Source organism: Lepidochelys kempii, chromosome 12 (genome assembly GCF_965140265.1).
Source record: "Lepidochelys kempii isolate rLepKem1 chromosome 12, rLepKem1.hap2, whole genome shotgun sequence".
NCBI lineage: Eukaryota > Metazoa > Chordata > Testudines > Cheloniidae > Lepidochelys > Lepidochelys kempii.
Window position 1 is genome coordinate 30,944,580 of NC_133267.1, and position 14,105 is coordinate 30,958,684.

Below are 14,105 nucleotides of genomic sequence, written 5' to 3' on the forward strand. Positions count from 1 at the left end.
GGGAACATTTACTAGGTCAGCATTTCCGTTAAAATATACAAATGTTTAGGCTAAAATTGTCCATTTGCTGGAAGACGAGTCTTGTTCTTCCCCTAAATTTCTGTATTATGTAACTTTTTTTTGTTGCTTAAAAAATGATATCATATTACTGTACTTTATAGGTATTTTGCCAACACAGTGCAAAATGAATTACAATGGGATTTTTAGACAGTAAATCTGGACTGTAGAGTATACAGTTCCCAAAACATGAACTCATTTTTAATGTACCATCTGTTTCTCCACTATATTACTAAGATAAATAGTTGAGAAAGAGACTTGACGAGAAGGAGAAAGGGGTTTTGATTTGCCCTTTCATCATACACATAAAACAACATAAGGTCAACCAGTGCACTGAAATTAAAGGTAATACATAATAGTGGTGAGTCCTGATTTTTCTCCACCTATTGTTTCAAGTCCCAATTAAGAAAGAGGAGTTCCAAGGTAATGTCACTTCTAGATACACAGGCTTAGCCTTGTCATTGTGTTTACACAGTGTCTGTTAAGTTCTTCGTACAATATAATGAGAGGCTGATAACTGTCCTATCTTGATAAAGGTGAGCTGATAGAAAAGCACAAAATGTGCTCTGGTGCCTGGAAAAATTCTGAAGGAACATGTGAACAAACAAAAGCCTGCTCCTGGAAATTTTAATCAGTGCTTCTTATGAAAGGAATTATGATGGATAGCTGAGACATTTCAGAGGGGCTTCTCTTCAAATAAAATAGTGTTCTGCTTTCAGGAGCTTGTTAGACAGCTTAAATCTGTGAGTAATATTTAGCCTCTGTACCAACTGACAGGCAGATACCTAATATTAAACTAATTTTTAAAAAAGGGTCCAGAGGCAATCCTGGCAATTACAGGCCAGTAAGCCTAATTTTAGAACCAGGCAAATATATTAAAGAACATCATTATCAGACGCATAGATGAACAAGACATGTTGGAGAAGTCCACATGACATTTGTAAAGGGAAATCATGCCTCACCAATCTATTAGAGTTCTTTGAGGGGATCAACAAACATATGGACAAGGGTGATCCAGTGAATATAGTGTTCTTGGACTTTCACAAAGCCTTTGACAAGATCCCTCACCAAAGGCTCTTAAGCAAAGTAAGCTGTCATAGGAGAAGACGGAAGGTCATCTCATAGATTAGTAACTAATTAAAAGATAGGAAACAAAGTCTAGAAATGAAAGGTCAATTTTTACACTAGAGAAAGGTAAATAGCTAGGTCTCCCACAGATCTATATTGGTAACAGTGTTGTTCAACATATTCATAAATTATTTGGAAAAAGGGGTGAACTGTGAGGGGGCAAAGCTGCAAAATTACTCAAGCTAGTTAAGTCTAAAGCAGACTGTGAAGAGTTACAAAGGGATCTCACAAAACTGGATGACTGGGTAACAAAGTGTCAGATGAAATTCAATGTAAATATATGCAAAGTCATACACATTGAAAAACATAATCCCAAATATATATACAATATGATGGAGTCTAAATTAGCTGTTACCACTCAAGAAAGGGATCTTGAAGTCCTTGTGGATAGTTCTCTCTGAAAACATCTGCTCAAGGTGCAGGAGCAGTCAAAAAAGCTAACAATGTTAGAACCCTGTAGGAAAAGGATAAAGAAGACAGAAAATATCGTCATGCCACTATATAAACCTATGCTAGGCCCATACCTTGAACATTTCCTGCAGTTCTGGTTGCCCCATCTCAAAAAAGATATATTAGAATTGGAAAAAGTACAGAGAAGGGCATCAAAAATGATTAGGGGTATGGAACAGTTTCCATCTGAGGACAGAGATTAAATAGATTGTGACTGTTCATCTTGGAAAAGGGATGACTGAGGAGAGATAGGACAGAGGTCTATAAAATCATGGTCAAGAACATGAATATTCGTATGTTAGCAAAGTGATAATATGGAGAGACTTGAAAGCTGATATTGTTCACTATGTGTAATTAACTAAAGTTATTAGTTGCAAAAAACATTTTTTGTGGATTCCGCATGCGAGTTTCAAAGCTCTGGAAAAGGGTTGTTATTAGTAATGAAGTAAAGTCCTGCTGGTATCAAAAAGAAATTTGTAAACCCCTGTTTTTCAAATGTTTGAAAAGCAATAATAAATGAAGTATATGTCGAAAGTCACTTGCACCTGAAAAAGTCTTCTGGACTATTTGCTTCTGTTTTTGGGATAAGTTGGTCTATTCCCCTACTTCACTTCCCTCCCAGCATCCACATTATGTCTATATTTTAAGTGAACTATACTGTAGTGAAATTTGTCTATATAATCTGAAGGAAGTATTTAAGAAAGATATATTGTTCTTGAAATGCATTGTTACTAGCTGGTCAGAGTGCATTATTCTGCCTGGCCTTTTAAAATGGACATTGTTTGCCTAGACCAGTGGGAGACGGAAGAAAAGGAATTCCTTCTTCCCTAGGCACCATGAGAGGCAGCAGTGGCCTTGATGTCCTCTCTGTACCACCCTGTCCCTCTGGAGACTAGCATGCAGACTGAGCAATAAGGGGAGCCATGGTGGTAACCTCATTGGTGTTGTCTCTTGACTGAAGGAGTGCCATGTGGAAGGTGGCCATAAGAAAACACCTAAGGTGATGGGTCCTTCCTTTACCTCTTCCCATTTCTTTTTAATTTTTAGGGTAAATTAACCTAGGAGAATTCAGTGCATGGCCGCCACAATACGATGTGTTTGGGAGACCACAGGGAGACACTCTTCCCATAGAGTCCAGGAGAACCAACTGCCAGAGAAAGGGCAGGACATGCAAGCTCTTGGTACAAGAACAGTGGGAGGTTGTCTGTGTACGGGTCTGGTGGCCAGTATGGTTCTTTGGTCTTGTGACACAAGATTCCTAGATCTGAGGTTAGTATACATTGGAATGGAGCAGTTCCCATCCCCAAAGTCTCTTAATATTCAAATATTATCTCTCTTCAGGCATCAGGTGCTATAAGTATGGATACGTTACAACCAGTATAGCCTCAAATTCCTGAAAAATCATATATATGCTTCCCTGTAGCTGTGTCCACAGCATGCTTGTTTTCAACACATGCCTCCCCTTTTCCCCTAATGCACATCAGCCAGAGTTTAGCAACTCTTATAGATGTATAAATACAGCAGGGTACTGATTAAACAGCCTGGTTCTGATTTCAGCATCCATGCTTTTAGAAGTTATCCTTCGAAACTGTAAGATCTATTGTATTTGCAAATCTTTCTATGCTGATTATGACAATAATGCAAAAGAACACTCTCAGACTTCTCTTACTGGAATGAATATGGAAATAACAGTTTTGTTTGGTATTATCTTAGACTGTCTTCATTAAGCAAAACCAGTGAGCAGTTTCTAAGAAATCTTGGTGGACTGTAGTAGCAAAAGTGTGTATGTCACTCTTTACTGACTTTCAAAACACACTAGCATAGTCCCCAATTAGAGTGGACATGTTTTATTGTTTTGCATTTTTTCTTTAATTGTGGAGAAAATAAACAATTTCCAAACCTGCCGTTGGCCTGATTGTCTGGCCTATTTGTCTGTCTGTCTATCCATCATCCATCCATCCGTCCATCCATCCAGGTTTTTATATTAGCACCTATCACATGAGAATGTTTGCTAGTACGATACAGGCCACATTTCCAACCAGATGTTATACGTATCTCTACATTACACATTTTAGCCGAAAAAAGGGAGTTTTTCAACATCTTGTTGAAGAATGGTGCTCTTAAAAAATACACACAGACAACATAAGGGAACTTCTCTTTCCCTCTCTCTCTGCAGGCAAAACACTGCTGTTTGAACAGACTTTAACTGCTAAAAAGTGCTGTGTCAAAATAGATGCAGGCAGGAGGGGAAAAATACATTTGTTTTTTATTACTTTTCTTCTGTGATTAACACTATGTGCTTATGAAAGTCCTGGTGTAATATCTGACATAATTTCTTCATCCAAAAGATGAAGATGTAGAGGAGGTTGACAGTATTTATCAAGAAGAATTGAGGAAAATTATAAGTTTGAGTAAAAGTCCTAAATACGTATACATACGATTTATGTATTTTACATTGTTCCCCCAGGTACAAAGGTATTCATAAAATAGTGAATTTAAAGAATTACTGAAATAGGAAATTGCTCAGACCGAAAACCACTTGCACATGTATAGGTCCACATAATGCAGGTGGGAGTCTTCAGCTTTCTAACTTCTTTCCTATCACAGATACCACAGATACTGGCTTTTCTTATGTGGCCAGGGAGGGTTTTGTTAAGTAATAAAAATCAGACTTTTAAAATAGCACTTTTCATCCATAGATCTTAAAGGACTTTACAAAGGTGCATAAATATAATCACCCCTGCTGTATAGATGGGGAAACTGAGGCAAAAGAGGTTGTTAATTGCCTTTGGTCACAGAGCCAGGAATAGAGCACAGTTTTGCTGACTCCGAATCCAATGTTCTGTCCACTGGACATCAACACCTCATCTACCTACTCAGGAAAATAGTGTCTAAATCCATTCAATTAAAGTATTTAATTTAATGGGCTTTTTTCCCATACCATTGCTAAGCACCACTGATGGTCTGACTTTGTCGTGTCTCCTTTCTGTCAAGATGTTGGACAGCCATATAAACCATATATCAATTAAACAGTGTCTTTTTCCGTATTCACATTTATTTAGTTTCAGTTTACTTGGGCCCATAAGTTCATAGATCACTAGTGATCAGAAATGAGGGTGGGAGGTGGGAAGAAGAGCCAATCCTGAGAGATCTTTCTTCCTTCCTCATTCATTGTGCAGAGTTGATGGATCAGGCAGGGGAACTTTCATTCAGCAGCAGGTCTGTGGCTCTAGCTATTAGCTGTGAAAGGAGGCATCAGGAAGATAGGACACTGCCTTTCTCACATCTTGCTTTTCCTCTTTGTGAAAACTGGAAGGATTGGGCTGCCCGTCTACCACATCTCTCGTAAGCAGAGGGCATCACCACATTCTTCTTAACACATGGGACAGTGAGGAAAAGCATGACTGGAAAATCAGAGCAGCCTCTTTTCTTCATCCATGGAGCAGGGGCAGAGGAACAGCTTGTGAAAAGATCCCATTTCTCTTCAGCTGGGGAAGGCTCACATATTGGTAGGTCCCCCCCCCTCTTTCTTGCCTGTAGTGGGCAAGACTTAATGAAAGGGGTGGCCCACCTGTGTCTTGCAGGGAGGGGAGCATGCATCCGACACTGAGGCATGTGTTTTAATGGTGTGGATTCTTGAGAGTGAAAAAAAGAGTGTTTCTACTATGAGGGAATATAGGAAGGCAACATCTGAGAAGGCGGAGGGAAGTCTCTACAAAAATCTTGCTCTCCCTTGAAGGGATAAGTGCCTGCAACATCTGTCTCTTGCAGTTGGTATGAATTCAGTTATGTAACAAATCTTTCCCAACTCCAAACTCTTATTATCCCCCATAGCACAACCTAGTGGCATGTGTATTTGGTTAATACATTATCTCCATAATTCTTCACAGCTGTTTATGGAAGCCACGCATTGTGTTTCAGAATTCTGACATGGTCTGTGCCATTTCTAAGTTAGCCTGACCTTGTTTATTAATCCTATAACAATTACCGTTATGCCTACTATGCCGTGAGGTTCCCCAGTGTCAGAATAAAAAGCCAATATTCTCAGCAGCTGCAACTGTTCCACTTGTCAAAAAGCCTCCTACATTAGTTCTCTGAGATGTTACTTGACAATATAATTTTAGAATTTACTATGATTTTAGAGACACTTTAGTTGCTTAGTGCCATCTGTAAGTGATGTGTATGCTATATCTCAAGCAAAAGGAAGAACTCTGTGGAGAGTAGAAGCCTGCAGTCTAACTTGGGGAAATTGAGACACATGGTGGAGCTGCCTAGTATTATTGCCTAGATATGCTGTCTTATGTCTCTTCACTATATCATTTTGGAGCTTTGTGTGTGTTACCAGTTTTGCCCATTACTTTGGGGTACGCTCATTTATTAGGCTTACTCTTCTGAGCGTGGTTTCCTGTAATTCTGTCAATGTTCTGCTTGTGTCACTTGTGTTTTCGTATGGGGCTCTACTTCTCCTTTCTGCGAGTTCCCTCCCAGTGGAGCTGTCCTGCAGGACCTAGGTTCCCCGGAACTGGGTTCCTCCAGCCCCAGATGAACACACACACACACACGTATTAACAGAGCACGTCTGAGTGGACCAGGTCAATCAGCACTTCCAAGCTGTCACGCTTATATGCCTCTGGACTCAGCAGGCTGGGTCAAGCAGCACTTCCAAGCTGCCACCCTCCTAAGCCACAGGTTCAGCATGTCCCTATCCCCACTTTCACATTACACTTGTTCTGGTAGTAACTCACTTGATGAGCCAACCCCACAGGATTTTTGGACATTACAGGGATCTTTAGCTTAGGTAAGAGCAGGGCCGGCTCTAGGATTTTTGCCGCCCCAAGCAAAAAAAATTTTGGCAGCCCCCGCTTTTTGTTTGTGGCCCCCCTACCCAACTCTGCACCTTCCCCAAATACCCAGTTCCGCCTCCTCCCCCGGGTGTGCTGCATTTCTCCCCCACCATTGCTTCCTGCGGCTCGCTCCCGCCCCCCCGCTGCAACCACCCACCCTAGCTCGCCCCTGCTCCCCTGAACATGCCACTGCTCCGCTTCTCCCCGCTCCTTCTCAGGCAAGGGAGAGGCAGCGTGTTCAGAGGTGAGCAAGGGTGCGGGGGGTAGAGGAACTGCTCCCCGCCCCAGCTCGCCTCCGCTCCACCACCACCACCGCCGCCTGCCCCAAGTGCGCCGCCACTTGGCTTCTCCCTCCCTCCCTCCCAGGCTTGCTGCACGAAACAGCTGCTTTGCGCGCAGCAAGCCTGGGAGGGATGGGGGGGTGGCGGTATGCTCGGGGAGCAGGCGGAGGAGGAGCAGAAGCGAGCTGGGGCAGCAGGGGCACATTTCTAGGGGCAGCATGGCTGGCACTGGAATGCCGCCCCTAGAAATGTGTCACCCCAAGCACCTGCTTGTTTTGGTAAGAGAAGCATTGCTGCAGCGCAAATGGGGAAGCCAAAAACACAGGAGAAAGACAGGGAGGGAAGCAACCAGCTTAACCATTCAAGTTATTTATTGCCAGGTAATAACCATACAAGGAGAGCCAAACTAACAAAACAGTTAGAATATTAAATCTAACTTAAATTTGATTACAAAAGTTAGGATTAGAAAACTACACCTGATCACACAAGTCTGAGTTAGGAAGCTATACCTAGAGTAGAAAAAAAGAGAGAGAGAGAGAGAGAGAATTGGGTTCTCACCACTCTGTGAAGCTTTAACCAGTCGGGGCTCCCAGGTGGTCGTGGTGGTAGCTGAGGGTCCAGACTGCTGGAGACAGGCAGAGCCCCCAGCACAATCAGTCAGGAGAAGACGAAGTCCTAATGGAACTGACGCAGATTTTGGATCCAGGCATCAGATCTCTTACTTGAGCATGGGTAGGGGATTTCTGTAGGGAAACAACAGTGGTTCAAGGGACAACACTAGATTTGTTTGTGGGTAAACTGGTGGCTCAAGGGAGTATACCAAAGTTGTTGTGTTCAGGCTAGACAATAGGAACTGATAATTCCTGGCTATGTGCGGTGTTCCTTCCAGGGAGCTCCACAATGCAATTAGGCAGCTTCAGTATTTTGGATACCAATAAAGAATTTGTTACTAGAATTGGTCTGATAACTACTACCTGGGTGTGTGCAGGCGTGAGTTCATTAACAGCTGGAGCAGAGATCCCCCATCACGCAGTGCTTCCCTCCTTTTCTGTGCGGTTCTTGCCTTGGAATCTCTGTTCTCCCTTCTGATGCTAATGGAGATGCCTCCCTGTCCCATCCTCGTTGCAAATCAGGCTAGGAGCATTGCCTTAATCCTGTCACCCTTGTCCGGAGGGGTTTAGGTGTGTCTCCCACTGCCTTTTCATTGCTTTTGGTAAGTCTTTCTTCTGATCAGTTTTGTTTCAAGCAAAGGCTGGGGGTGCGGGGTCCTTCATGAGTCAGACAGGCTGGATCTGTGCCCTGGTTCCCCAAGAACACAGAGCTGACAGGTAACAGGTATTCTACCGACATCTTTTATTCTTGTCTACACCAGACTTTATAGCTGTTGCTACCACTATTGCAGCTCTACCGGTGGTAGTAATAGTGTGAACTCTAGTGTATAACCACCATATTGTGTAGGCTTGTTCCGAGCAGTTGGATAACACAGTGGTTAACACACCAACAGCTGATTTACATTATCGCTTTCAGATTTGGTACCACAAATGGAGATGCACCAGTAATAGCAAAAGTTGGAAATTTTACAAAACAAACAAAAGCCTAGCGAAGACACAACCCAAATGCTAAGAGCTGTGTGACACCCTAAGACAGCCTGCCTGAGCGAAACTGTGCCAGTATACACCTGCCTATTGTTGTTTGAAAAAATGTCAATAGCTTGTGATGGCCAATCATTCATGACCTATTGAAGGTTTAGGGCCATCCCACTGTTCTGGAACATCAGGTCACTGCAAGCTTATTGTATTTACAGAGCTTGGTTTCATCTAGATATGGTGGTGGCTGGCTGGGATAGGAGATATGCTGAGGTGAGGCCAACTAAAGTTCTTATTTTAACTACTGACAGTCTAAGTCCTCTGCTGAAAGTCCTTTACATTCCTGGATGGGGACTAGATAGGGTGACCTTAGGGTGACTGGATGTCCCGATTTTATAGGGACAGTCCCGATTTTGGGGAATTTTTGTTATATAGACACCTATTACCCCCCACCCCGTCCCAATTTTTTACACTTGCTATCTCGTCACCCTAGGACTAGAGCACAGTACCACTAACACAGGGGAGGAGTTCAATAATGAGCCCTGAATGCTGTAGGCCTAACATAAATAGTTGTATGCAATGTTGTTGTAACTGTGTTATCCCAGTATATTAGAGAGACAAGGTGGGAGAGGTAATATCTTTTATTGGACCAGGTTTTGCTTCAACTTTAGCTTCATCACCCACCTTGTCACTATAGATAGCTGCCTATTATATTGCGACAAGGGCTTCTGTTATTTCAACTCTGAAAATTGCAACATACCAAATACCATGAGCCATATAGTACAACAGAATTCAGCTTTTAAATCCACACATACTTGGGGCTTTTGGTCCTCCAAAGAAACTCACAATTGACCAGGAATATGTAGCAGAATAGCAACTCTGGTGTCTATCTCAAGAGAAAACAAATGGTCTCTTGTAGACTACTTTGACTAGAAATCTTAGAATCAGACTCTCTTGCTTCAGTGCCCCTAGTAATATTTCACTTGTGTTGGTGGGTTAAGATGCTATTTGCTTCCCCAAAGCAATGTTTTGCCACTGTAAAGCATTACACAGGGGAAGCACGCATTGCTCTAGCAATGTTTGCTGGCTTAACAGCATTCTGTCATTGGGAACCGTTCTCTTCAGGTTTATTTCTTTATATTTGGGTCAGCAGCAACCATTTCCCCAGTGCATGAAGGTTTGAAACTTGATTATTTCTGACCTGACAGGGGTCCCTGAGAACTGAACCTTGGACATCAAAGCATAACATAAAATAAACTTTAAAAGTTAATTTTATGTTCAATTATCAATTAATTTGTTTGGATTTTTGTAGGATTGGGCAGAGAAGAATAATGTTAATGAATATCTGACTTGCTAGGCATGTAGAAGCTTGAAGTGTGAGCCTGTTCGATGGTCCTACTGAAAATAGGACTGTCCTTAAAAAGAAGGTATGGTACTGCACAGTGTGATACCAGCTTGTACATTTTCCACTTTGCTTACTTTGTCATTAGGCTATGGTTAAGCATGATTAAAAATCTATGTCTAAGGCTTTATATATGTTCTTTTATTTAGCAGTAATAAGACACAGTAATAGTGTATTTTGCTACTGCTGTTGAAAGGGAATGTCTTTGTTCACTAAGTAATTAACATGTTGTTGAGGTGAAAATGCAATAAATGTGTCAAAGAAGGCAAGGAGCCAAAACATTGAAGAGCAGAAAAAAAAAATCATATATAGATATAAGAGTGTGTGGAGGTACAAAATAACTATCTATTTCAGTAGCTTAAATACCAGTTAATGAAATTATCAAAATAAATAATATCTTTTGAATTGAGTGATACAGTATATTATATAATACAGTATGTTTATATCTATCTAACACCCTCTTGTATGGTGTTTTTCATGACTAGCTCTTGAAGCACTTTATAAAGGAGGTAAGAATCATTATCCTCGTTTTACAGATGTGGAAACTGAGGCACAGAGCCATGACTTTCCTAAGGTCGCCAGCAGTCTAGTGGCCAACCCAGGAGTAGAACCTTGGTCTCCTGAGGCCTCTATCCAGTAGGTAACACTGCCTCTAAGTGTGTAAATCTTCATTTCAACCCTCCTTACAAAACTGGTTATTTGATCAATAGATTATACAGGCTCTTTTAGAGTCTTTGTGCACATCTTTGCTATGCTATCTTGTTAAATCTCCTGCCTATCCCTAATATGGAGGCAGACTAGGATAATACTATAAAGAGGCATGTTGTAATTATCCTGCACATGTGCAGTAACCAGTTCTCAAACTCTGAAATTAGGAAAAGACCAACCCTATATTAGTTCACTGGGGCAGAGACTTAGCTCATGGAGTAAGATTTGAAAAGCAAATTCTGCAGAACTGGCACAGAGAGATGTTCATTTTATTTGTACCAGTAAAAAACTGCTGTTTCAGGTGAAAATCTACCACATGAGGAAATCGCTTTGTGTGCTCCAGTGATTGACCCCAGTGAGAAGCAGGTGGCATTTCCACCACTGCCCTGCATGAATTTTCCTGTGAGGGGGTCAGCTTCAGCTCCTCCTGCAAAGAACCCCCTACAGATCCTGTGAAACAGCAAGCTCTCTGAGGACATCTGTTTACTGGCCACCACAGTCCACTCTGATGCTGCATGAGTCCCATTTGCTTCTTGAGGCTGCAGCTGTTTTGTGCCCCCAAAGTTTGGTCTGATGGAGTATGTTCTGCCACCTAGAACCTCCACAAAGGTTTACACCAGCATAGAACTTAGACCCATAGGAAATGTCGTGGAGTTACAGACTGCAACAAACTTGTTTGTTCGTTTTTGTTTTTTTTTTATAAACACATTAAAGTACAAGTTTAGAACGGAACACTCAGTTGCTCTTAACTATGCAACTATCGCTTCAGCAGGGACCTCTAGAACATGGGTGATTGTTTTCTTTAATTTCATTTAATTTAATTTCAGAGGGCAGGAAGGAGAAGACGGGGAGAATGCACATTAATGGTTAAGACATAAGTTACTGCAGCCCTGGGGCTGACTTTTGTGTCCAATTTTCAGGCAGCTTTCTGTAGTACTGCCCTTTGCGAGTTATATGCCTCAAGCACAGCATTTCCTAAAGAAAAATGTGAGGGTTTTTCCCCTCAGAAGGAGACCAAAATTCACAATTTGCCTGTGCTCAGAGTGTGTGTGTATGAGTGTTTTCTTGGATGCTCCATGAATTATTCTTTTGACATACTGTTTATTTTTTTCATGAGAAAAACCCTTAATTTAAACAGATCAGGGGGTTGTGCTTAAATTGAGTCAGTTTTCAGACTTGAATAAAATATTTTAATTTTTGCATTACGTGTTTTATGGTAAAGTTTCAGTTAGGAATTGTAAATGAGGATCCTAATCACTATGGCCTGGTTGCTACTGTATATATGACTATAAAAGCCCCCTGTCCTTTGTACCTACGTATTTACATAATGTGTTCTTTATGTTCGTGTCTCATTAAACCTAGGTGTTTAATCGTGATGTCTATGGTCCTCTATTTCTGCCTTTCGTTTATTTCTGCCCTCAGAATCTTTTCACTTTGAAGTAAATAACTCATTTTGCTACATGTCTTAGTGCTATGGAGCGCTGTTAAAATAATTGCACCTAGGCTTCCCAAATGTATGAAAAATGAGAATTCTTGGGAAAAGATTTTGACATCCGCTGAAAAGATGATAATGGTGTAGGCTAACAAGGAGAAATCTGTACACTTTCCTTTCAGTTTGATCATTTATTTTATACCTGTGCATTACTGTTTCTTTAATGTTCGCATATAAAATTCAGTTAAATGTTGTTCCTAAGAGCTGCAGGCAAACTCCCCTGAAAATACCAAGATAATGAACTTGAACCTGAGCTTGCTCCATCAAAGAAATGATTACACACAATGTGTTTTAGCTTTTGGCTTTATTTGGCTTTAATTTATATTATTTTTTTGTCTGTGAAAAGTGCACCTTTAAGATGAGATGTTTGTTGAATCAATATATATCTGTTGGTATTGCTAAGGGATTGCCTTTCTGCTTTCAAATCTCTCCACAAAATACCTGAGTAGGCATAATGTCAAAAATGGAAATAATCAAAATGTATTTAAGGCTCACTTAAAAAATCCATTTAAAAAGTAGGAATGTGGGGTTTTTTTCAGGCATTTTAGGACCATAAATTGAAACACAAGTATTTAAATTATTTTTTTCAAATCTACTCAAACCTGTATTTATGTAGCAATACAGTGAACTTTTCTTGTCGTTTGCATTCATGTTTTTTTTTAGCAGTTCTGTATTTTAAGACTCCAGTGACCCATAAAAAAGAAAATACTCTAATTTTCAATTTCTTGGTCCTGAATATTTCCCTTCCACTGGCTTTGTTTTTATAACAGTTATTTATTTAAGAGAGAGAGAAAAAAAGAGATCTGGGGAGGGGGGCAGGAGCTAAAGAAAGGAATGGATAACTTTGGAAAAATGTCATTAAATGACTGTCCTAGAATCTAATAGGATATAGTCAAACATTTAAAACAAAAACACAAACACAGTGGGGAGAGGAGAGAATGTGGAGCCTCAGACCAAATAAGGTGGCTTCACTTTGAACCAGCCCTTCACTTCCTTTAACTTAAAGCATTTAACTATAGCACTGTTAATGGTGCTCAGAAAGTAAATGTCTGCAATAAGACCAGGGTCCAGAAAATGAATGTTTTTCAAACTTCATAAACCAACATCCACAGAGGGCTCTCAGATGCCATTATGTGGCACTCCAGTCACGACCAAGCTCAGGCCTTAACAGGGAAAACTATCACATAGAACTTTTTTTTTTTCAGAAATCATTTTCATAAAAAGTGCCATCCTTCAGAAATCTATGGTCCCTGAAGGACAAATCTTGATGCTGTGATGATTCACCTGGCCTCAGGGCGAATCATCCTAAATGAAGGATCAAGTGTACCCGTGGAAGGGCAGGTACAGGAAACTAATATTGATAATATTCAGGAAACAGCAACTCCTTCTTCTGAAGTTTGATTTATTTATTTAATTTATTTCTTTTTTCTGTTTAGAATATCTAAAAAGTGCCCAGCCAAGTATTTAAAATTACAAAACCAAAATATGGTACAATCACCTTACCTAGTGTTACCAAGCAGCAGCACGTAATCAAATATTACCATCCTCTCACATGAGCTTATACCTCAATCCCTCTGTTCAAAGGCCACATGATACAAATGGGCCCTGCGGCATTCCCTGAAAGACAACAAATCCAGGGTAATTTAGACTAGGGCTGGGAAGACTTGCCGGAACACTCTGCCAGCTGACTCCCTTCTGTTATATTAAGAGGGAACCCAGCAACAGCACCTCTGCTGACCGCAGCTGTGGTAGTGTATCACGAGGAGGGAAACGGTCAGTAAAGGAGGCGGGTTCCAAGCAACTTATGGCTTGTGTAGATCCCAGAGCACAGGTGTCATGTGCTTCCTCTAGGATGTTCCACACCCCTAGAGGTTGGCTTCCATATGCACCAGTTCCAGCTACTGCATAGATTTGTGATGCACCGCCATGTGGAGCACATTGCAATAGTCTAAACATAAAGTGACAAAGTCATGTATGATGGTAGCTAGGTCAGCATCTAAATGTTAAGGCTGTCCCCATCCAGTGAGGTGTAGATAGAAAAATGCCTTTTTGACCAATGGCACTTGAATGTGCTCTCCGTCTCAAGGGCAGAAACATTTGCCATTATCTCTTCTAGTTGTTTCTCCCAACTACCAGTATCACCTCGATCTTGTCTGA

General features: G+C 41.0%; 1 protein-coding gene across 6 annotated transcripts in view; it reads left to right on the forward strand.

Moving 5' to 3' along the window:
* WWOX (WW domain containing oxidoreductase) overlaps positions 1–14,105 on the forward strand; it is a 695,463-nt gene that overhangs the window by 505,843 nt on the left and 175,515 nt on the right. Inside the window, exon 9 of one of the 6 annotated variants that reach the window (XM_073307998.1) lies at positions 9,659–9,718. The exons of 4 other annotated variants lie outside the window; for them this stretch is intronic. In XM_073307998.1, the coding sequence (XP_073164099.1) occupies positions 9,659–9,703 (45 nt within the window). In that variant the 3' untranslated portion in view covers positions 9,704–9,718. Of the gene's footprint in view, positions 1–2,682; positions 3,771–9,658; positions 9,719–14,105 lie in introns of those variants that run through there. One more of the 6 variants, XM_073308003.1, reaches the window with a different exon arrangement.